Below are 25,309 nucleotides of genomic sequence, written 5' to 3'. Positions count from 1 at the left end.
GCAGTGGCACCAGCCTTCCACCAGGGAGCCTCGAACGAGCTCTCCCGCCCTCTCCCCGCCCCCCCACCCCCATCTGCAGCTTGCTGGCTCTCTCTTTCTCCCTCTCTGTCTCACTCTCTCTCTTTCTCTCCCTCTCCTATCGGAGCACAATGAAAGCCTGTGTATCGCCATGACTCCGGGCGGGAGCCAGTGTCAGCAAAGCGGCTAACAACAGACGAGAAAGAGAAAGGAAAATTCAAGCTACTTTTTTTTTTTTTTTTTAATCCATAAAGCGGAGCGAATACAGGAGATAGAACCACATTGCTTATTGCGAGTCCAGACCCTCAGATCCACTGGCCGGGGATGGAATGTACAAAAGTGGACAGAAAAGTGGCTGGACATGACTCGGTGCAATTTGCTGGAAGTTTGTAAGTTTGACCATCGTTTGTAAATTACTCTCGGAAGAGTTTGTCTCTCTTGATACTGTATTAGAATAGAGCCGGGGGTGAGGAATAGAAACGTAAGCGGGAAAGAAAAAAATGTGTTGAAGGATCTCTCTCAGTGGCTAGCGACTTAAGATTGCTTTTCATTTAAGGCTAGGAAACCTTAGAAGGAGTGAGGATTTTACCGGTGATTGGATTAGCTGAAGAAAAAAGCATGGTCCAAAAGTCCAATTACTGACATTGTTAACAGTTGAAAAGCTGTCTCCCTCTTTTGGGAGAAGACAACATCCTACAGTATCCCCAAAGAGGAGAAAACACCGGAGCGAAAGGAAAGGGAGGAAAAATTAAAAGCCAAAAGACAGTCTCCCTTGATTTTTGCACATTTTGAACAGTGACTTAAACATCTTCTGAAACAGCACTGTTTTGTTTTGGTTTGGTTTTTTATTTAACCTGAGGAAAAGTCAAGGCTGCCGGTTACATAGACATGGTAGAAATGTGTTTCTCTGCAGAAACATCCCCATAAAGAATTGTCGGAAACAACTAGGTGAGGGGGAGTCCTCTCTATTAATACCTCTCTCAATTCCTTTTGCTGTGTGTTTCTGTCTCTTGCTGGACAATCCCTGAATTCTTGATCTAACCCCCAGATGGTGTGTTTACGAAGTACCTAGTGGCTCTTATCAGCTTGGTGGGGGAAAAAATATCCACCAACTCTGTCCAACTTCTCCAGAGCTGTCAAATGCAATTAGAGTAAGTTAATCAGGGTTTGTTTCCAACTTATCCTCCCCCCAATTGATTTCTATTCTTTCTCCCCACCCTCTTTTTACTAACTCCCCTCCCCCACACCTTCTCCACGGCTCCCCCACAACCTCTGAAGACCTCTATTCATGTGGCCCTGAACACTGAGCTCACATTGTCAAAAACAGACTTGCCTGCAATAGCCAGCAGTAGTCTCTTTCCACCTCACCATCCCAGAGGCAGCAATCATTGTGTCCAGTAAGATGGGGGACACAGCGCCCCCACAGGCCCCCGCAGGAGGGCTAGGGGGGGCCTCTGGGGCGGGGCTCCTTGGAGGGGGCTCAGTCACCCCGAGAGTGCACAGTGCTATCGTGGAGCGCCTCCGGGCTCGGATCGCTGTCTGCCGCCAACACCACCTGAGCTGTGAAGGACGCTATGAACGAGGTAGGGCCGAGAGCTCAGACCGGGAAAGAGAGAGCACCTTGCAACTCCTGAGCCTTGTACAGCATGGCCAGGGGGCAAGGAAGGCTGGCAAACACACCAAGGCCACCGCCACTGCTGCCACCACTACAGCCCCTCCACCGCCCCCTGCTGCCCCTCCTGCGGCCTCCCAAGCAGCAGCAACAGCAGCCCCACCGCCCCCACCAGACTATCACCATCACCACCAGCAGCACCTGCTGAACAGTAGCAATAATGGTGGCAGTGGTGGGATAAACGGAGAGCAGCAGCCACCTGCTTCAACCCCAGGGGACCAGAGGAACTCAGCCCTGATTGCGGTAAGCACCTGGCTTTCTCATGGTTCTGGCTGTGGTCCTGTGGCCTTTTGTGAGGGTAGAGGTTGCTTTGGCCTAAGGTAGAGTGGATGGCAGTGAAGAAGGCCAAGATGTCACCTGACTACCTCAAAGGCCATTGGGTGTGTTGTTTGGGTGGTTTCATGCGCCTACTCATCATGTTCTGTTGGTGCTCACCCCTGAGATTTCCTTCATTTATAGGCTATTCCTTAACTGATAAGACGCCCAAGTTTTCCAGAGGCTCTCTGGGGTCCACAGCTTGTAAAAGAAGAGGCTACCAGCTGGCAAGATCTGAGCCACTGAGGAAGGTTCTATCTCATGGATCCTCCGGCTTTGGCCAGCCAACCCTGATTAGGCCTCCAAGCCATTTTGCAGCCCCAAAGCATTTATCAGCCCAGCTGGCCTTTATCAAAGCCTTTTTCTCTTGCCCCATTTCCCCTCTCCCTTTTGAAGTGACCCCTTCTTCTTCACTTAAGAGAACATAAATGGTAAGCTGTAACAAAGAGCAAAGTCCCCGAATGTCCCCTCAGTCAAAAACAAAATTTGCGGAAAATATCCCAAAGAGAAACTAGGGAGGCACTGTTTCTTAAGAGGCCTACTCTCTGATGCCCTCTAGACTCCCTCACCCCTGAGCGACATCTCGATTCTTTTCCCAAGCACTCCCGTCCAATCCAGTAACGCTCACTTCTAGCATTCGTTAAGTGGACAGGCACGAAGCAGCTATTTACACAGATCATCTTCCTAGGAAATACCTGTCTTCAGCCACTCCTGGTGACAGGATATCAAACCCAAAAGTTCTGATTAAGTTTCTGGCTGGAAGTTCTTCCCCAGAGGCGCAGACACACCCCATCCCAGAGGAGAATCCCTTGGATCATTGATTCTCAGTGCCAGTCCTGGTCAGGTGACTGCCCGCTGTTTGCAGGCTTCCCCCGAAGCTGCTGGGCCAGTGGCCTCTTGTGGAAGGTGGAGCCCTGCCCTGTGGCCCTGCAGGTTTCCTCCCTTTTGGAGCTCTATGGGGCTTCTGGATTCTATGTCTGCTCCAGTTCACCCAGGTCAGCCCTAGCAAGAGCAACAGGAAATGGCCATGCAAGCCCCAAAGTACTCAAAAAGCCCAAAGGAGATGGTGCTATTGTGTCTAACTGCTCCTCCAAAGGAGCCTGATATTGAGCTCTCGGGAGAGGACATCCTCTGGCCAGGCGCTCAGGATGGCTCTTTCTGGCTTCCCTTAATCCCTTGCCTGGGTCCGTGGTGATGAAGGCTCTGGGAACCTCTGGGGAGTAGAATGGTGCTTTCCTCCCCAACCATGAACACATTTACTGGGGCTACCTAGAAATGGGACTCCTTGACGTCAGCTCCAGATGAAAAATAACTACCAACAGTTAAATTGCACAGGGTTTACAGTTTTACCTTTGAATAGCATTAGCTTGTGGGGTTATATTAAAGCTTCAAAGCCTAATATCCTTTTCTACCACCTGCTCTATTCCCACTTCTCCTTGGAATTCCCTAGGAAAGCAGTGGGAGGTTGTTTTGTGAAAAAAAGATGTTAGGGTAAAGGAGGGGGGTAAAGAATTGCTCAAATGGAGAGAAGAATGAGGTTTGTATGTATGTGTGTGTCACCAGCATCTGCAGCCAAAAGTATCTAAATGCCTTGATTGTCCCCAGTAAATTTATAATCTGTCTGCAAGTCTCCCAATAATGCGGCTTTGTGTGCTTCACAGTCTCCTGGTAAGTGTTTCTGGGGATGGAACCGCGAGTGAGGCACCCAGCCCAACCCTGAGCAGAGAAGACTGATCTCTGGCCTGGGTGCCAGGACCGGAGGGGGCTGTGAAGAGCCAGAGTGGGCTTCCCTTGTGGCCTTCAGAGCCCAGCCTCTGAAGGAAAGGTGGCATGTTTGCCTCTGACCTCGTTCTTTGAGCTTCTGCTTTTGTCCAACTTGGAAGTAAGCTAAGGCAGCCTTTTTTTTCTAGGATGTTTCATGATGGGAAATGAAACCAACTTTAGTGGTCATTGTAACTTTACAGTAGCAATACCCATGCTGGGAGGGAAGTAAGGGAGCAGTGCCTGGCCCTTCCCGACTGAAAGCTTACTACTGCAGAAGCCAGAGCTGGCTGCTGTGCTACCCCTGTCCTAGGAGGGACTCTTTCTGTCTTCTAACCACCAGCCATCTCCTGAGACATTTCCTTGGAGGAGCTCCATTTCCAGGTGTAGTGATAATGCAGAGAGGCACAGTGTAAGTTAGGAGGGCAAGGGATAGATAGTATATTTCTAGTAGTTGCTTTTCATTGAAAATATGTGGCATTGCATGGGTTTTTGGAAATTCCCTCTCCATTTTAGCTTCTAAATTTGGCCTGTTGTTACTCAGCATGGTACTCAGAGATGGTGATGCAAGTGCTGTATTAACCTGATAACATTGTGTCCAAAGGGAGGCCTGGGCATTTGGAAGTGATTCACCAAGCCCATTACATCGGCAAGTCTTACTTTACTCAGGCTCCTCTTATTTTCAGATATGCTATTAATTTTAAAAGGGTCTTTGTTCAGAGTGTCAGAATTTTTTCTTAATTTTATTACTACTGTGTCCATAACCGGATTTATGTGGCTTGGGTGTGTTGAATGTGTAACTTTAAGAGTTAATTCGTATGCCATAAGTGGTCATAAATGTCTTTTGGAGAAAGGGAGAGAATATTGATCATCTAAAATCAAATATGTGCTGTGTCCTCAGATGAAAGCTTTGTAACTTGCATACTTTCTGGTACAATGCCTTGAAGACAGTGGGTAATATTTGTTGAATGAAGGTGAAAGGACAACTTCTGTTTGGTGGGATAATGTTGACTTTCATGGGTGTTATACAGCAAGGAATATATAATGTCTGAATCCTTTCAATAGCCTTAAGTTTCAAAAACAATGCAATAATAACCTCCAAGCCAGTTCTAATTCTGTCCACATTGAGAGCCTAATTCTACAGCCCTTACTCAGCCAATTTCTTCATTTAGCTCAAGTACAAGTTCAGGGGAAGCCCCAGTGCTGCAGAGACTGCAGGAACAGGGCCTTTCAGAGGGCCCGGATTATAGGGCTTTGAGCATATCTGCATTTCTAACCACTTGGAGCAGACTTTAGGCACTAACTCATTTTCTGGTGAAGTATGTTTGAATCTTTGAATGAACTGTAAAACTGAATAATTGCTGGTCCATGGAACAGTAAGGTTTAGAGCTTCTGTGGTACATTATTAATCTTTCCCTTTTGCCTGAGACAAGCTCTTTTTCTGTTGCATAGATTGTATTGCTAGGATGAGAAGATAAGTGGTTCCATGTCATCAATGGCTTCAGAGATTATCTTTTCTCTAATGTCATGTGGAGGAAAGAAAACAGATCAGACAAGGAGCCTACATCCCTTGGTTTTGTGCCTGCTGGATCACCATCTGGGTTACCTAGGACAAGTCACTTAGCAGTCATCTGTGGAACAGAGAGGACAATCATGCTGCCCCAACTTGTTGAGAGAAGCAAATAAGTGTGTTTTTCTGAACAAGCTTTAGAAAAACTTAAGCACTGCCAAAATGCAATACTAGTGTTAGTTGTAATAAACTTACTACTAGTAATAAACTTCTAAACAATGAATGATAATACCAGTTTTTCTAGGGGTTAAATGTATACTCAGCTTTCAGCTGTCTGTTTTAAATGATGAAATAGCTCTTATTGTAAATAGAGGGATTGGCATTTCAAATTTCGTGCTGTCAAGATAAGACTGACATATCCGTACACTTAAGTGCTCCTGAAAGTCCCAGGAAATCCTAGTGCAATGCTATGAAAGTCTTTGGAGTCTTTGAATGCATCTACTTTACAGGCCTCTGCACAGACCTGGGAAGCTTTGGAAAGGTGTGTCCCCCAGAACATCTAAGGAATATTAGAAAAGTTGTTTACACGCATGCATGGGAAAGTTAAATATTTTGTCAACAATAGTCTAAAATGTTAATTGTTAGCTTAAGAAAGTCAAACAAGTTAAATCATTGCCAGAGTACCCTGGTTATTTTTAACTGATAATAATCAAGTTTCCAATTGACAATTAAAAAGTTGAGACCTGTAAGTGGGAGGCCAGATCTGGGTGTCTATGGCTGTCTACGTGATAAATGTCCTCCTAGGACAGTGATAGGAGTGTTTATATTATTTATGTATGCAGCCATCATTTCCTTAAAAACTGACCTATTTTTGTTGTTTTCTAGAACAAAGTTTTTTTTAAAAAAAAAAAAGAATTCTTATCTATCTAGGACCTTCCTACCACTTATTTCAAGTAAATATAATTATAAGATCTCACAAAGGCAAAAGGGTTCAAGTGGAGAAAAGAGTTAGTATAATACTTTACCAAAAATTGATAAAAACCTTTCTTTGACATCAAGGTGATGTTATTATATAAACCAAGATATCTTGCTTGTTTAGGTCAATGTTTGTTTATAGAAGGCGTGTGCTTTCTTTGAAATAATATTGGTAGGTGATGTTCATCAAATGTTTCTAAATCTTAATGTTTAGTCACTTACGGCTTCTGTATTATAAACATTTTTAAATACCAATATGTTTAAATATGGGCTTTCAGATATTCTTAGACATAGCAATTAAATATGCCTAAGAGAGTGGCCATAATTAGCTGTTTTTGTTTTTTCGTTGTTGTTGTTGTTTGTGTTTGTGTTTAGCACTGTTATTTAATCTAAGAAGGCCTGAAAGGGAATCTGAAAACAGTCACCCAGTTCTGCTATGCATGGCAGCTAAGCCTTTCTGAATGGATTCTACCGCTTTCTTGTTCTTTAATCCAGACCCTTATATATGTTTATGTTCATAGGCAGGGCAATGTTTAGTGAAACCAATTCGAAATTTTTTCTTTTGCATTTTCATGCTAATTTCCGTCACACTCCAGCAGGCTTCCTGGGAGGATAAGGAGAAATACAGCTAAAGACATAGTCCCTGCTTACTTACAGCCTAATGGAATGAAAGACCACTTCAATAAAGTAACAGGAAAAGTACTAACCAGATAGAATGGACCAAAACTGATACAGAAAAATCAGAGGAAGAGAGGAATAAATATTTACTGAGTCCTAAAATGTGCAAGGCTTTTTAATTACCTATTTTATGTAATGCCTGCAAAAAACAGGTGAGTAATCAACATTTGTCCCATTTTACATATAAGGAAACTGAAGCTTAGAGTAAATGGAATAATTTAATGCATAGATTTTATAGTTAGACCCATATTCAGGTCTCTATATTATACCTACTAGCTGTATGAATATGAGAAAATACTTTTGTTATTTTCTTGGCATCAGTATCTTCATCTGCAAAAAACAGCTAAAGTTATTTAGCAAAACAGTCAGCATAGTGCCTGATACATAGTAGGTGCTCCAAACATGAGTACCGCTAGTAGCTGGTAGTAGAGAGATTCAAATATAGGCCAGGGATAGCTATATGAGAACATGCGTCACCAGCAGGGCCTGAGAAGAGGGAGAAAATACAGAAATGTGGGATTGGGGTTGCTGAGTGCAGGCATGTAGGTTAAGTGTTTGGGGAACAGAGAGCAGAGCTTGACTGAGTGTGGTTGGACATGAGTACTGAGGGGGATAAATGAGATTGATCCACATCCTGGAGGGCCTGGAGGTCTGGTAAGAGCAAATCAGAAGCCCTGGAAAACGGTAGAGCAAGGACGGCTCCGAGGAATCAGCAGCTATGATGCAATAATAATCCTTCATATACTTGAAGACAAGTATTACATTTCCCCTCCAGCAGCCTCTTCTCATAGCGCATTGCCTAAGTGCTCTGCGCTACCTATCTTCAAGTCCCTTGAGCTGCTTAATGCCTTGCTATTTACACACTTCTCCCATTCATGGTGAGTTATATACTGCGTGACATGCCCTTTGACACTAAAAGGAGATAGTTTTAAAGCACACTAGCTAGATGCAGAAGAGGAAGTAAAAGAAGCAGACCAAGCTATACCTCGCTTCTTAGGTTCACTGGGCCTTCCAGTGCAAACAAGAATTGCCCTGTTGGTAAAAGTGTATATACTCTCTTGATGTGTAAATAAGTCTTCCCAACAAATGAGTCTGCCTGTATACTAATGTGGAAAAGATCTTCTCATTATTAAAAAAATCATGAACAAAAATTCATGAGAAAAGCATTATTATAGATGGTCTTTGAGATGTACTTATTTCTTTGCTTGTAAATAGATGTGTTACAAATTTTTTACTTGTCTTAAGGTCCAGTTGGATACCAGTTTCCCCCATTTGGTTCTTGTTTACAAGGCAAAGGTAAGGGACCCTAAGGAAAGATGGCAAAGGAGAAAAACCAACATCTCCTTCCTCCCTGATTCATGGCATGATGCTTGGGATGCTGACGGTAGTTAGTGGGCTATTGACCAGCTTCAACCTTTGCCTACACATTTGTGAGAAACAGAGGTAAAAGAGCAAAGGCTATTCCACTTCCCTATAGAGGACATGAAGAGAGAAGTTCACATATTCTCCACAGGCTGAGGACAATTAGAAAGCTGGACCCTACCATAGCCAAATTACTGAAGGAATGGAAATGAAAATGGGCAAATGACAATACTGACACATGCCATAGATCTCCAAAGGTCTTAATGTTTTAACAAAGGTTTTAAACTCTTACATCAAGATTGTATGCATGGGTCCTTTTTAGAGTTTGGGAAAATATCATTAATTCAGTAAATAATCTTTGTACAGCTCTTCTGTGCCATGAACTGTGCCAGGAACACATTGATGGACACTTCAGTATACCCTTTGCCATCTTTGAATTTACAGTGTAGAAGGGAGGTGAGTGGGGTTAGAAATAGAACTGTTTCAGTTGGCTTGTATAAGGAGGCAAAGAAGCATGGCAGTTAAGAGCCTGAGATCTTAACTCTGAGGTGAGACGATCAGATTTCAAATCACCCCTCTACCACTTAGTTGTGTTTTCTTGGATAGGTCAATTAAATTACCTTGCCTCTGTTTTCTCGACTGTGAAATGGAGTGATAGTAATAGAATTAACTTCTTAGAGCTGTTGATTAAATGAAGCAATTGCCTAGCACCTCGTAAAGGCTCAATAAATTCTAGTTGTTACTATTAGTGTGTGAAGTAACATACCTGAATCAGATTCATAGGTTTCCCAGCCCAGAATTCTGTTTCCAGTAATGCCTTAGACATTTAGAGGAAGAGCATGGCTTTTCTTTTTAGTGTTTACTTAAAATGGTTAGTGAAGAGTATCATTTATCAGTTCCCTCAATAGTTGAATATGAAGACATCACCTGGGATAGATTTACATCTCCCTAGAATGTTAAATAGTGTCCTTCTTGAGAATGGGACCAAGTACTACCTCTTCCAATCCTAGGATGCTAGGACTCCTAATCTAGAAGTTGAGTAGGGTGAATGTCCACTTGACTCCTTACTTCTAGAATTCAGTCTGGGTCTCCATTCAGTTACCCAGCAAGTGTAAAGTGTGGGCTTAGTAGGTAAATGAGAAATTTAAACCATCTATTGAGAGTTTTGAATCATTGGAACTGAATAGAAAAACCAATTTAATTGAATTGTTAATTGAAATTAATGAATAATTCTTAAATGAATTTGGTCCTAGAGGCACAAAAGGTTAGAAACTCCCTACTGTGGAGATTTAAATTTATGCTTTTGAAAGCCAGATCCCTGGCTAAAGTTGCTAACTTACTGCATCTGCAGATAAGTAGGCAACACAGATTTGCCCTCTTTCCAACCCTAAGCAGGAGCATGTTGAAATTTCCATGCCTTGATGTGGCTCTCACCTCAGAATCCCTTCTTTACTCAGTACCTCCTCAAGTGCGATTTCCCATAAAAAAAAAAAAAACATGAGGAAGATGTTGCCAAGGGTTCAAAGCAAGTTTTAGTGATGATAATTCTTAATTGAAAGCATGATGTTTCTATGAAGTGACAGGATTAGAAAACAAATAGTCTGTTCTTTAGTAGATTATATTTGGGCAAGGATGGATTTATTGTCCAAACTCAGAACAGAGAATGTAGTCAAAAATTTTTATCTGTTTTTTTTTTTTTCTCTTGCTTACTCCCCGTGATTTAACCCTGAGATTCCTCCCCTTTCTTGATGGTAATAATGCTTAGGAAATGTAGTGTCAAACATAGTTGGGTTGTTTTGTTTCTAACAGTGTTCTTACTTCCTGAGTCATTCTGGCAGATTCATACATTAACATGGAATCATTAACATTTTTGCTTTAAAATTTATCTTTTGTCAGAAATGTGGCTGAGTTATATTTGTGATTCTTATCCAGCCCTCTAATAACTCTCACCCACATGAAGCCCAACACCTTAAATGCCTCATTGTACAACAGAGTTCTCCTCAGGTAGCTCTCATAGATTTCAGTAGAAAGTTAATTACATGTCTGTTTCTAAGAAAATTTAGTTAAGGCAAAAGTCTGCTACAACCTCTAATAACGTACCGGGAGTCTGTTGGATACACAGTATAATCTCTTAGAGTCCTGGTAACCAGGGTGCAAAGAGGTAGCTTAATTGAGTACAATATGTACTGTACTGTGTCTTACTTATGTGTAAAATGCTCATTTCTGGAGGTCTCTGGAGTCTAAATTATGTAAAAATAAAAACATTCTCTGGCTAAGCAGCTGAGAAATAAGGGTTTTTTGTTGTTGTTGATGTTTCTGTTCACCTAAGTTTCTGATACTTGCTAAACCGGCTAAGGCTTGCACATTTGATTGTCACACCGCAGTACTTAATTTCAGACAGCACAAAGTATGTGCTAGTGTATTATCCCATTTGGTTGTTTCGCGGAAGTGTTAAAGTGCAAAGTGCAGACATGAGAGTAAACAGGAAAGAGGAGCTATCCTCCTGACAGAAACAACAGACAGAGGCAACCGTTTAGTAAAGTTTGGGCCCAAGTTCCTGGAGCCACTGCACCCAAGAGAGTTTCCTTTTCTCCCTTAGATTCTTTGCATGTGGATCTGTTTGCAGGCTCAGTCCCCCAGAGAGTGACTCTGAGCTGTCTTTGTGCTAAATTAAACATTAGTTTTCTCCTTGGGAACCTGATCTTCCAAAGACTAGGCAACAATATCTTTCTGAGAGAGCTCCCAGCTAAGCATTTCCCTCACGAAGACACTGGCTCAGGAGCCCTTTCACCTCTCCGATCTGCTTAGCTAATGTGAGTGCGTGTTGCATGGGAATTGTTTTGTCTAACCAGGTCTAGAAGCCCTTAAAGTGACAACTTGTACTTTAATCCTTGGTACAATGGTGGAGGACCCATGCTGCTTTAGCATATAATAAATGAAAACTGAGTAGCAGCCAGATCATGTAAGATTACAACCACATATGGGCAGGAGTTCTGTTTGCTCCTTACCTCTCAAATTCTGCACCCAGAGCAATGAAAGAGAGTGAGTTGCAAAACAGAAGCCATCTAATTTCTAGCCTTCTCTCATCTCTATCCTGTCCATCCCCCTAGAGGGCCAGTTCATATTAGTCTAAAAATAGGACACTATTCTACAATTTATAGAGTCGTATGAGCCCTTAGATGAAGAAATTAAAGCTTTTTTTTTTTTTTTTTTTTTTTTTTTTTTGAGATGGAATCTTGCTCTGTCGCCCAGGCTGGAGTGCAGTGGCGTGATCTCGGCTCACTGCAAGCTCCGCCTCCTGGGTTCATGCCATTCTCCTGCCTCAGCCTCCCTAGTAGCTGGGACTACAGGCGCCCACCACCACGCCCTGCTAATTTTTTGTATTTTCGGTAGAGACGGGGTTTCACCGTGTTAGTCAGGATGGTCTAGATCTCCTGACCTCGTGATCCACCTGCCTTGGCCTCCCAAAGTGCTGGGATTACAGGCATGAGCCACCATACCTGGCCAAAGCTTTTTTTTTTTTTTTTTTTTTGAGATGGAGTCTTACTCTTTGGCCCAGGCTGGAGTGCAATGGCTCAGTCTTGGCTCACTGCAACCTCTGCCTCCCGGGTTCGCATGATTCCCCTGCCTCAGCCTGCTAAATAGCTGGGATTACAGGCACCCACCATCATGCCCGGCTAATTTTTTTCTTTTTTCTTTTTTGTTTTCTTTTTTTTTTTTTTTTTTTTTGTATTTTTAGTAGAGATGGGGTTTCACCATGTTGGCCAGACTGGTCTCGAACGCCTGACCTCAAGTGATCCACCCACCTTGGCCTCCAGAAGGGCGTGAGGCACTGTGCCTGGCCTTAAAGCTCATTTTTTTTTTTTTTTTAAAGAGAAAGCTTCCAAAAACCCATAGCAATAGATCTTGGACTAGAACCCAAGTTTTCCTGACATCTATTCCAGGTTATAAAAAGTAGTCATTTGATTAAGGATTTTTAATAAACCTATAAAAAGAACAGGGGAAATTTGATATTTTTATTAATATTTTGGTAGTAGGAGTAGCATGGAGTTTAGAGCCTGTGTTAGATTGTCTTTTTTGTTTGTTATTGTTTTGAAACAGGGTCTCACTCTGTCACCCAGGCTGGAGTGCAGTTTGCACAATCTCTGCTTACTGCAACCTCTGTCTCCTGGGCTCAAGCGATCCTCCCACCCTCAGCCTCCTGAGTAGCTGGGACTGCAGGTGCACGCCACCACCCTTGACTAATTTTAGTATTTTTTTGTTGAGACAGTGTTTTGCCATGTTGCCCAGGCTGGTCTCAAACTCCAGGGCTCAAAGGATCTGCCCACCTCAGCCTCCCAAAGTGCTGGATTCCAGGTATCAGCCACCATGCCTGGCTGGTAGATTGCTTTTTAAATGATCATAATGATCCCTTCCACCCTACATGCCCCTTTGTAATGTAACTTTGCCACTCCTTGCATCAAAAAATGGATGCTATTTTCCCCCTTGCATCTTGATTGGCCTCGTGACTGCATTATCCAATAACATGTGATAGAAATGACAGGTGCTACTTCTGAGATGGCCTTTATGAAGCCCTCTTGGAACACTGGCCCGAGACCAACATGTAAGGAAGCCAGTCTAGCTAATTGGGAGATAAGCATCCACATGCAGAGAACCAAGGTGCCCCAACTCTAATCAGCACCAACTACCCACACACGAGTGAGGCCATCTTGGACCCAGTCAATCTTCCAGTTCAATGTGGCCACACAAGTGAGCCCAGGTGAAACCAGCAGAGGAACTGCCCAGCCAATCCACAGAATTATGAGAAATATTACATCATTGTTTTAAGCCACTAACTTTTGGGGTGGTTTGTAAGTAGCAAAATTTAACGGAATCAGAGCTGGAAAATTTTAGCATGGAAAATGATTCTGTTTCATTAGCTGTGTTATCTTGGACTGGTTACTTAACGTCATTGAGCCTCATAACTCTGCTTTTCAGGATAATAGTGGCTATCTCGAAAGGTTGTGGGGATTAGATGAGATAATACAGTTTATGAATGAGCCTACAGTTTTTTCTGGTACATGGAAGAGCTTAACAAACATTAGTTTCCCTGCTTTCTCTTTGTCTCTTCTCAATGAATTATAATTCATACAAGTTCCCCCTTTGTCAATTCACATTCACTTAATGTGCATCAACATTCTCCTAGGCTTCTTCAGATCACTGTTTCTCTAAATAACAATTAATTTTTTCCCTCCTGGATGATGCTGTCATTCCTTCTAACTACCAAATTTCAAGCATTCTTGCTGCGCTCCATGGAACACATCTGCCTTCAGTAGTCTACCCTTAAAATAGAAAAGGGTTAACCTCATAAAGATGTCACTCCCTTTGTACTGTTATGCTGCCCTTGGGAGACTCAAACAGCATAGCAAATAGATATGGGCAATGTAATTGCATTCGATCTTCTAGGTCACAGAAGACTTTGTTAGCGGGTACAGCAGATGGGGAAAAGTAAGCACATTCCCATCTTGAAGAGCACTGCTTCTAAACTCTGTCACTCTTTTTGATAGGAAATTACTCTAACAGCCTCATTTTTTCCATCTTAGCCTTCACAACAAATAATAAAGAAGGAGTGATATAGTCATACTATATTATACCTACTTACTATACTTATTAGTAGCGATACTGTTTGAGAGTACTGGTCAGGGGATTGGGTATTGAAGGTCCTAGTGCTGGCTCTGATACTACCTAGTAGGACAATTTAGTCATGTCCCTTAACTTCTCTGATATTTACTTTGCTTCTTGGAAAAACAGTAAGTGGCACTTGGTATGTGACTTGTATCACTTTTAAGGCTTCTTTTGGTATGACACACTTTGCATAGTTCCCTGATATTTTGATTTTGTTTCTCAAATTTCAGCCTCTTCTTACATATATTTATTGAGGAGGGATTGAAAGGAACAGTGACAAAGTTGGGAATGTTTTGTACTAGTGAGGAGGGTCTGAAGATATCTGGGGGACAAGGTCCAGCCATGGTGGAAGGGGGAGAGCCAAGCTATATTAATTGTTGAATACCCTTCCTAGAAGTAATGAACAAATCAGTCTATATCTGGCCATATTCTGAGGAACTTAGGGTTCCAGTTTAAGAAATACATTTATAGGAGTAGAGTTTGATTCATTAAATTTATTTTTAGAGGGAGTACTGATTTTTTTCCCCCCAGATCCTCCCAATTACACTTCTAATATTTCTGTAGGGTAAAGATTCCCAAGCGACTACCCCTTGTGAAATAATTACATGAAATATTAAAAAAAGAAGGAAAATATTCTGTAGAGCCTCCTACTAAGGAATTGACTAGTCTTTCAGCTATATACATCCGTCTCTCCATCTGTTTGTCTATCCTTTCTCATATACACATAACAATTGAAAAGTGCAGATTGATAGATGGGATTTTATATGTGTCACCACTTCATTTTTTAAATACCTCTCTGCTTTAATGGGGAACTATAAAAGAGAGTCACTGAGAAATTGGCCTGGGGGAGGGGAATTCAATCCACTGCCTCTTTTTTTCTTATCACTAAAACCCTAAGCAGAGAGTATAATCACCTATTTCCCAAGGGCAGCTCTAAGCCCTTAAAACTCAGCTCTGTTTAGGGATTTAATAGAACTGGAAAAAAGAAATGTACGGGATCTGCTCCTAAGAGCAAACCAACAAAGAAAAATTTTCCCAAACAGATATTAAATCTAAAGAATTTTTACGGTAACACAGGCCCCTCTCTGCCTCCCTATCTCTTGATTCAGTTAGAGCACAGCTCTTCCAATCACTTCTTTATGACTCGTACAATCTTGGGGGTTGGCGTGGGGTGCCTGTGGATCACATCTTAGGCTCTGAGCCAGCCCGAGCATTTTTTTTTTCAACAACAGAGGAAGATGTTACTAGCATAAAGTGAACAAGGTCATTTGGTTGTGGTTGCCATTTTATTTCATTCAAGCTGAGAGTAGACACATTCAGCTTCATTGTTAGGTTGAAGCCATAAAGATAGTGACATTTTTTTCAGTTACCTCTAAACACCTTAGAATTTCTTCTGTTAAGATTTTCTGGAACTTTAGGTGAAAATATCTTGGTGTTATGCAACATGGATTTTCTTTTCAAAAATATTAAAATAAAGAAAGTCAAGTTGCCTTTATTTCCCAATAGATGAGGTCTTACCTTTGCTTAGGAAATATACCTTAAGCTCCCATCACACACACACACACACACACACTTTGTTTTTGATTGTTATTATTATTTTTTTTTTCTGAGATGGAATATCACTCTGTCACCTAGGCTGGAATGCAGTGGCGCAATCTTGGCTCACTGTAACCTCTACCTCTTGGACTCAAGCGATTCTCCTGCCTCAGCCTCCTGAGTAGCTGGGACCACAGGCGTGCACCACCATACCTGGCTAATTTTTGGATTTTTAATAGAGATGGGGTTTCACCACATTGGCCAGGCTGGTCTCGAACTCCTGACCTCAGGTGATCCGCCTGCCTTGGCTTCCCAAAGTGCTGGGATTACAGGCGTGAGGCACCGTGTTGGCCTGATTATTTTTAATATATATGAACAGAAGTTGGTTACATGAGTGACTTGTTAGATAAATAAGAATTGAAGAAATACATTGAAGAGTACGGAAAAGGGTTGGGCACAGTTGCTCATGCCTGCCATCCAAGCACTTTGGGAGGCTGAGGCAGGCAGATCACTTGAGGTCAGGAGTTCTAAGACCAGCCTAGCCAACATGGTAAAACCCCGTCTCTACTAAAAAATAAAAAATCAATTTGCTGGGCATAGTGGCAGGTACCCGTAATCCTATTGAGGCAGAGGAATCACTTGAGTCCATGAGGCAGAGGTTGCCGTGAGCCGAGATTGCGCCACTGCACTCCAGCCGGGGCAGCAGAGCAAGACTCTGTCTCAAAAAATAAATAAATAAATAAATAAAATAAAAATATATGGGAAAGAAGATCAGTTTTGAAGGAATTTGCACCAGAAGACAAGAACCTGCCAATTACAGAAACTAAGGAAAAACTCCATTATATTACAATGATAAGTGTGGAGTGACAGGAGACCCCTATTCTGGTCCAGGCTTTGACTAACAGGATGACCTCGGGGCCAGTCATCCCTCCTTTGCCTCTTTATTTCCCCATCAGCAACCCATACGGGTTGGATTCTCTAGCATTTTGCATTATTCTTGTCGTACAGGATTCAGCTCAAATATCACCTCTTGGAGAGACCTGCCTGTCTACCCCAACTAGAGCAGACACACATGACTGATCTCCTTCTCTTGCTCAATCTCCCATCATGTTATCCCATTACAGAGTTTTTGTTTTCTTTGTAATTTTTATCACTATATGAATTATTTTGATTCTTTGTTTATTTGTGCATTTCCCATTGTTCCCTACATTCCATTCAATGTAAGCTCTATGAGCCCAAGAACCTGGGCAGTGTTATTCACCACAAGTATCCCAAGCCCTAGTGGTTCCTGGCACATTTTGTGTTCACAATAAATATTTGTTAAGTCAATGAACAGATAAATGGCTTTTAAACTCAAGATAGTTTTTTTTTTCTTTTGACGGACTTTCGCCCTTGTTTCCCGGAGTGCAATGGCGCGATCTCACTGCAACCTCTGCCTTCCGGTTTCAAGCGATTCTCCTGCCGCAGCCTCCTGAGTAGCTGGGATTACAGGGGCCCACCATACCACGTCCGGCTAATTTTTTGTATTTTTTGAGTAGAGATGGGGTTTCACCATTTTTGCCAGGCTGGTCTCGAATTCCTGACCTCGTGATCCACCCGCCTCGGCCTCCCAAAGTGCTGGGATTACAGGCCTGAGCCACTGCGCCCAGCCTAAACTCAAGATAGTTTTTAAGACTTTCAGGGAAGGGATAAAAAAGAAAGAAGGAGGGTCATGCAATTGGACTCCAAGGTCTCAACCTCTTGTGTATGCATTTAAAACACACATGCACACACACACATACATACACACACACAGGCTTTAGTGTGATGAAAAACAGAGTTCCAGTGCTACAACCATTTGAAAAGTACATGGAATAGATTATCTCTTAAAATTCCTCCTAGGTTTAAATTCTAAAGCCCAGTCTCCCATAAGAGGAAAATGTTGGTGCAAGGAAAAAGATGATGGAATGGGGTTACAGATGTTGAGTGCCTACTGCATGTTGCGTCTTGTGCCGGGCCCTTGAGCCACAGAGAGAGTTCTCGTTTGATGGAGTTTACATTTTAATGGGGGGCGAGGTAGACAGAGAGTAAACAAATAAACAAAGGAAAAAGAAATTTAACTGCTGACATAATGCACAGCTCTTTGTTCCTTCATATGGCTGACTGGAGATTGATTTGGGTTAATTAAAAGAAAGCAAATCTGGGAAACTCTGTGGAAGGTGATAACCATAAACAAACTTCTACCTACAGAGCTAGAAGAGGGGTTTCTATGCCCGTGGCTGCTCCAAGCCTGGACATCTGCCTGCACAGTGGTCTTTCTGGCCCAGGCTGTGTGCTACTTTGGCTAGTCTGTGTGAAATGTTGATTCCGATGTTTCCAGGGAAGAAGGTGGTCTTGTCAGCATCTTCTGTGCCTTGGAGCTACTGTGATCATTTTGTTAGAAATCATCGAGGTTTGAGAATTAAAGAGAAACTGCTGAAAGGTACCATTTGTGAAGGAGAATATTGTTCCTCTTTATAGAAACAGAAAAAAAAAAATGATCAGTGTCCCAAGGAGGTACAGGCATAAATCTAAGGAAGATAACTCACATTTGTAATAGTCATAATAATAATATATGTACGAGTCCTCACAGAAACCTTATTCTATCAGTGAAAAAGATGGCGCTATCCGTAGTTTACCAATGTGACACAGACTTAGAGAAGTTGAGAAATGGTAATAATATCTTACTTTTGAATAGCAAATTTGCAGTTTATGGAGTGTGTTATTTCATTATTTCAGTTTAAACATCATTTCAGTTTCTTCTCTGGAGTATTACTATCCTTGTTTTAGAGACAGGTATTAGAGGCTCAAACTTGTCTGTGCTAACTCCACTAGTAAACATCAGTCTACCCTTGGGGCTCCTGGACCTATGCAGGAGGCACAAAGCTGGCAAAGCTGAATAGCTAAACCCCAAATGCATAACGAAATTTGCAACTAGATGGGGACGTTGAATGTCTTCAGCTCCCAGACATACACCCACACATAATTTGAAGCAATGACTCCCCTAGAAAGAATGGCAATCATGAATGGAATGAGGATGTCAGACACCCAGGGCACACCAAGTCTAGAATAAGAGAGACTGAAACAAGAGTCTTGTTTTTTCTTATTTAAATCCAATAATTTGTAAGAATATAAGGCAAGATGAGAAAATCTTTTAATGTGTGAAAGCTTACAATTTGGTACCTGTATTTCTTACGGGTCTAGTCAGCCAGCAAGTCTGAGGAGCGAGGGCTACAAGGTCATTATGAAGAGAAACTTGATCTTGAATTAAAGAAGCAGACTCTTCTTTGCCACCAAGATTGGTCTCTTAAGTTTTTCTCCTTACCATTGCTTATTTCAGAATGAATATCTTAGATGGAACTTCAGGGAGAGACCTGAAGCTGTTTGCTGAGAAGTGATTTTGAATCCATTCAGATTCAAGTAGGGAATAGGTTGTTTAAGCTGATGAATGTTTTCTCATTACCTGGAGAAAATGTGGGGACTCATAATTGATGAGATTTTGCTTCAAGGTGAAGATGTGCCTTATTTATTTTTGTATTTCTGTGGCCTACAATAGTGTCAGACATCTATTACACAAGCATTCCATAAATGTGTATTGAACTACACTGTGGCAAGCATGAATTTTTAAAGGACTGCAGTTCTTTATATTTCTGTGGCTGAATGTATTGTGCACCAAATGTGAGATATTGATCTTCAAGACATCCTTTTGGTTCAACACATTTAAAAAAAAAAACTCATGTATTAAGTGTTTATCATGTCAGACCCTCTTCTACGTGTTTTCTGAATGTTAACATATCTTTGCAATTACGCTATGAAATAGGTACTATCTTATTCCCATTTGGCAAGTGAGGAAATTGACGAATGAGGTGAAGGAACATGCCCAGGTCATGCAACCACAAGTGGTGGAGTCAGAATTTGAATACGGCAGGATGATGCCAGGGCCCAAGTTTCTAATCATGACTTCACACCTCATATAGGAGCAGATAATTACATAGGTATTATCAGACTGAACTCACACATGGTCCAAGCCTGAATTTGGAAGGCAAGTGCAACAAGACATTTGAAAGTCAATGATGATTAGAACTAACTAGTCATCTAAGCTGCATATGAAATTCAGAATGAATGCCTAGGGGCCACAGATTACTCTTTGAGACTGTTGCCAGTCGTCTCTTTTCTAAGAGGTAGAAAGTGCTTGAACATGTAGACTAGGAGTGACACATGTTTTGACTGGCATTCCAGGGTAGCTTTCAGTAGCCACCTGGAGGGCTGTGTGGAGGATTCTAAGGCCATACCTATGCACAGTGGGAAAGGCAGCTGTGGTGGTTCATTGTCGACGTCTAACCTGCAGGCACAGAGAGGGCAGCATGGCTGACCCGTTTCTGGGATAGATTCTTCAGGGTTCAGGAATCCAAACCTGGAGCATCATCAGTAGAGATTCCTGATGAATTGTTCATTCCTATGAAGGAATGCATCAGGACCAGACTATAGTGTGAGTGGGCCTCAAATCCATGTATAGAATAAGTTTGGGTTTAAATAAGTTAATTAACATCACTGTAAGTGCCTTGAAGACAGATAAGTTCCTTGAAGACACAAAAACCTCTTATCTCTGAGCATGCAGATGGGTTTTTTTTTTTCCAGCATTTTGTAAAGGGTGGTACAAACTCAACTTCACTCCCTCCCCAACCTGCAACCAGATTGTTCTTCCTAAGCACCTCTTACATGGAAATTCTAAAGATACCATTACTGTGGTGAATATTCTGAGGGAAATTCTCTTTGGCTAGAAAGAGCAACAGAAAGGTACAGATGTGTTTGAAAAAAAAAAAAAAAATAGGATACCCTAAACTTGTGTGATTACTTCTTTGAGGAATCACATTTTTCTATAAGCTGCCTTTTAAAACATTTTAGCAAATATGTCTTGAGATATTGTATCTCAACCCCACCCTAGGCACTAGGAATGGAGTGGTGAATAAGATAAGTTCCATGGTCTCTTGGAGAGTGCTTTTTTTTTTTTTAATCAGTAGCCTCTTTTCATGCTAGAACATAAATGATCCAGCTTCTTGAGTCTGTGAGTTCCCTAAACTGGATACACAACTTTGTGCGATGGCATATACGCATTTTCAGTGTTGATGCATTCCACAGTTTTGTCAGATTCTCCAAGGGTTCCAAGGGCCAAAGAACCTGAAGCCTAGGCCTATGGTGATGGGAAGACTCCACTAATACTAGGTGCATTGTGATTCTCCACTCTACACAACAGCTAGCTCTGGGACATCCAACATTTCCTTTCGTTGTGTGTCTGTTCGTTCTAGTTTCAGGAACCTGAAGAGAAAGTGAATGTAACTTTCTTCATGCCTAACATATTTCCTTTACCTTGGACTTTTGTTATCTATTTTGTTATCTATCTAGGCATTTTCTTTCTTTCTTTTTTTTGAGATGGAGTCTTGCTCTGTCACCCAGGCTGGAGTGTGCAGTGGTGCACTCTCGGCTCACTGCAAGCTCCACCTCCCAGGTTCACGCCATCCTCCTGCCTCAGCCTCCCAAGGAGCTGGGATTACGGGTGCCCGACACTACGCCCGGCTAATTTTTTTTGTATTTTTAGCAGAGACGGGGTTTCGCCATGTTAGCCAGGATGGTCTCGATCTCCTGACCTCGTGATCCGCCCTCCTCGACCTCTCTAAGTGCTGGGATTACAGGCGTGAGCCACCGCGCCAGGCCCATTTTCTTCTTTTCTAAAAGGCAGTCAGTCCTCAGACAGCAGCTGGACTCTTTTCATTCTCTTTTGCAGTTCAGGCTTGAGCCCAGCCCAACAACTTTTTTACTTTATTTTTAAGTGACCTCTTACCATTTTCAGGTTTCCTTCCCTCTCACCTTGACCTCTAACTCCAAATTTATGTCTCCATGTCATTGTGGGGAACTTCTTGGTGAAAAGGTTAAAGCTAAGTTGGAGCTCTGTCTCGGGCTTTTCATAGCAACACTGACTCTAATTATTAGCGGTGCACTCCAGGCTGCTAAAGTTCATATTTTGGCAGTGGACCATCAAACACCCTATTTTTAAGAGCCTTTAACTTCGTTGTAAACATGTGCTGTGACTGAGAGCTTATTTTCTTTACTCATATTTACCAAAAGCAATTTAGTTGTCGAGAAGTTGTTATAAGGAAAAAAAAAAAAAAAAACAGACCCCCCAAAAGAACTCGGCCTTCAGGACCATTTTTCCACTCATATAACTCAAAACTGTTCATGATCTTTTAAAAAAATTGGCATTTAGTTGTTTAATTTGATGGTCTAGTCATATTGGTAATTTGAAGGGAAGAAGAAATGGAACTGCTAGGTCATTTTACTATGACAAATGTCCATTAAACACATGTGGAGGGAATAGTGTTGACCACACATATTTTATATGATGGACCAGAACAGAATGGCTCAAGGAAGGCAGTCTAGTATACTGAGTAAATCATTTTGCCCTTAAAATCTCCAATATTTAGAACAAAACCTTCTATAGACATACTTCCTGCACACTCTAAATTCTGTAGACTCTACTAGTCCCATTAAGAGAACAAATAATATCCCAAACGCCAAGCCTCAGCTTGTACGTGCACTGGATGGATTATTGATGTCTGAGGACCTTGAAAAGTAATCTACAGAAATATGATAAAGGAAGGAAGATCACAAATATATATATTTCTTTTGTCTCTGGAAGGAATTTAAACAAGTGTAATAAAACACATAGTAATCTTTTGAAGCGTTTTTGACTTCTGGCCTTCAAGCGGGAGCTTTAGGAGGAATTTCAATGTTAAAATGGAGAGGTTGGAACTTTGACATCTTTCTCTCATGATTTAAGATTCTGAAAGTAGTGTTAGGCAAATTCTTATATTCCAGCACAGGAGAAACACCAGCTTTCCAAGAGGGTTTAACATTTCTTCATCCCTTTAGCAATACAAGAGGGCAACTGTGCTCAGAGGTTGGCTACATTTGTGAAGTGGGAAGAATAAAAAGATCTGAAAGTGTGTTTTCGGGGTCACAAGCCCAGTGGGCAGCCATATGCTGTGGAAGTACCTTGGCCTGGAAACCCTCCAGCTAAATGATGAGTGTGTCTTTTCTACACAAATCCTATTTGAAGGCATGTTGCTGCTGTGTTGTTTTTACCCCTCAGGTAAAATGTTATTTTCTACCCCATATCCGAGGCACATGAGCCCTGAACTTGACTAGCATGTGGATTCCACATATTTTCTCCCACTCTTCCAAATGGATGTGCTCTTGAAAACATTCACTTTCCTGGTCCTTGTCATGTGATATATTTTCTTATTGCCATGCTTCATTCTCTGGCTTTTCCATCTCTCTCCATTTCAAGTGCTTTCAAAGACAAGAATCTTCTGGTCGTAGCAGGCATTCATTTGCTACAAATGCTGGCTAGTTGTATTTCCAGGCATAAGAAATACACACACAAACACACACACACACACACACACACACTCCTACCTTGCAAACTCCTCCTATTCCCATCTTCTTATAGTAATAATGAATTGAAGACTATCACTGTACATTAATCTGGAAATTGATAAGATAATACCTCCATACCAGCAGATGTTGAGAGGGGAAGGGGGAGATACAATACAATCAACACCCAAATGGGAATTGTCCACTCCACTCCTATTAGATCCGCTTAGAGATGAGAGTGCATGTTCTGCCAGAGCCATTTCCAGAGTCAGCAAAATATACTTCTTCCCTGAGTTGCCATGAGCTTGAGTATACCAGAGGGCTAGAGAACAAACTCAAAATTATACTCTTTAGTCAGCTGAGCAGAGTTGCTTTGGAGCTGTGATGAGTAGTATAATGTCTAATGACCCCCTTACTCCAGCCTCCCAGTGTGTCCTCAGACCACTGATTGTACTTCATTTCTTAGGTTTGCTGTGGTGGAATTTGTTAATTGACAGGTGACATAATCCAATCAATATAGCAAGGAGTTCATTCCACTTCATTCCATTTTCCCCCTTGTTGAGTTGCAAATATTTCATAGATATATCCCAACTCATAAAATGCCATTGGTGAGAAAAGTATCTTTGGAGTTGTGTCTAGTTTCCATGTCTCTTATCTTTCCAGCCAGCATGGCAAGTTCACTGTAGCTTCTGCAGAATGAGCTGGTAATTCTCATCAGTGAATGTTCTTTGCATAATTTTTTGAATGAGGTGCCACTGTAGGTACTTTGCCAAATTCAGAAAAATCTCAACCACTTCCTTCTGAGGGTTGGCCTTCAGAATGTATGGACTGTGGTATGCTCACCGGCATCCTAGTGCTTGTTGCAATAAAAAATTATCAGATTGTTTAGTTTTATGGGTTGTGATATTTCCTCTAACCTAGAATTTAAGTTCCTGAGAAATTAAAATAGAATCAAAATTATTTAATGTCAGCAGGAAGATTTTTCCTAAAAGTTCACAAGAATATCTCCTGTCTCCTTTGGGGGAGATGAATACTCCTCTTCTACATAACCATAACATCACATCTGGGCCCTACTGTACCTATATCTGTGCATAACTAATTCAATGAGTAGCAAAGCAAAAGAGGCCATAGCAAGACATAAAAATACATCTTACGTTTCACAAGCTTCTAGGAGGGAGAAGAGTTTGTAAAATTGAGCTATTGTTTAAAATTCTCTGATGGCATGACTTTTTGTTCATAAGATAGTTTCCAGTTGCCATGCTAATAACATGACACGATTAATTTTAGCAGTTATCTATTGCTTTGTAACAAATTACTTCAAAACTTAGCAGTTGAAAACAGCAAACATGGCTGGACACGGTGGCTCACGCCTGTAATCCCAGCACTTTGGGAGGCCGAGGCGGGCAGATCATGAGGTCAAGAGATCGAGACCATCCTGGCTAACACAGTGAAACCCGTCTCTACTAAAAATACAAAAAAAAAAAAAAAAAAAAAAAATTAGCCGGGTGTGGTGGCAGGCGCCTGTAGTCCCAGCTACTCAGGAGGCTGAGGCAGGAGAATGGCGTGAACCCAGGAGGCGGAGCTTGCAGTGAGCAGAGATCGCGCCACTGCACTCCAGCCTGGGCGACAGAGCGAGACTCTGTCTCAAAAAAAAAAAAAAAAAAAAAAAAAAGCAGCAAACATTTATTATTTCACACATTTTCTAAGGATCGGACATTTGCAAACTGCTTAGTTGGGTGGCACTAGCTCAGGATCTCTCATGAGATGGCATTCCAACTACTGGCTGGACTGCAGTCCCCTCAAAGCTGGGTTGAGGATGCAGGATCTGCTTCCAAGTTCACTTCCATGGCTATTGGAAGAAGATCTCAATTCTTCACTGGCTGTTGACCAGAGACCTCAGTTCCTTGCTGTGATGGCCTCCATATAGGGTGCATGAGTGTTCTCAAGCAGTTAGCTTTTCCAGAAACAGTGATCCAAGAGAGAGATCAGTATAAAAGCCACAGCATTTACAACCTTATCTCAAAAGTGACACACTTTCTCTTCTGCCTTATTCTATTGCCCACACAGGCCAAACGAGGAACAGTATGGGAGAAGACTACACAGGATATGAGTACCACGGAGTAGGCATCACTGGGAGCCATCTTGGAGGCCATTTAACACATTAATGAATAAACATTGGCCAATAGCCCAGGTTACCATGTCCTCTTCTGTGACGTTAATTAAGGAAGGTTATACCACTGAATATTTTAAGATTTGACCATTAATTAATTTCATAAGTATTCATTGAATGTCCCCTATATACTGAGTACTGATATTTTAAGTCCTTAGGCTATATCAGGGAACAAACCAAAGATCCTCAGCCTCCTGAG

General features: G+C 41.8%; 1 protein-coding gene across 3 annotated transcripts in view; it reads left to right on the top strand.

Moving 5' to 3' along the window:
- The window catches only part of MAML2 (mastermind like transcriptional coactivator 2), a 366,387-nt gene continuing 341,078 nt past the window's right edge, over positions 1–25,309 (top strand). Inside the window, exons 1-2 of one of the 3 annotated variants that reach the window (XM_050758023.1) lie at positions 63–407; positions 1,297–1,933. In XM_050758023.1, the coding sequence (XP_050613980.1) occupies positions 1,421–1,933 (513 nt within the window). In that variant the 5' untranslated portion in view covers positions 63–407; positions 1,297–1,420. Of the gene's footprint in view, positions 1,934–25,309 lie in introns of all 3 variants that reach the window. The other 2 variants (XM_050758022.1, XM_050758024.1) reach the window with 2 other exon arrangements.

This window comes from Macaca thibetana, chromosome 14 (genome assembly GCF_024542745.1).
Source record: "Macaca thibetana thibetana isolate TM-01 chromosome 14, ASM2454274v1, whole genome shotgun sequence".
Taxonomy (NCBI): domain Eukaryota; kingdom Metazoa; phylum Chordata; class Mammalia; order Primates; family Cercopithecidae; genus Macaca; species Macaca thibetana.
This window is presented reverse-complemented; position numbering and strand designations above follow the sequence as displayed.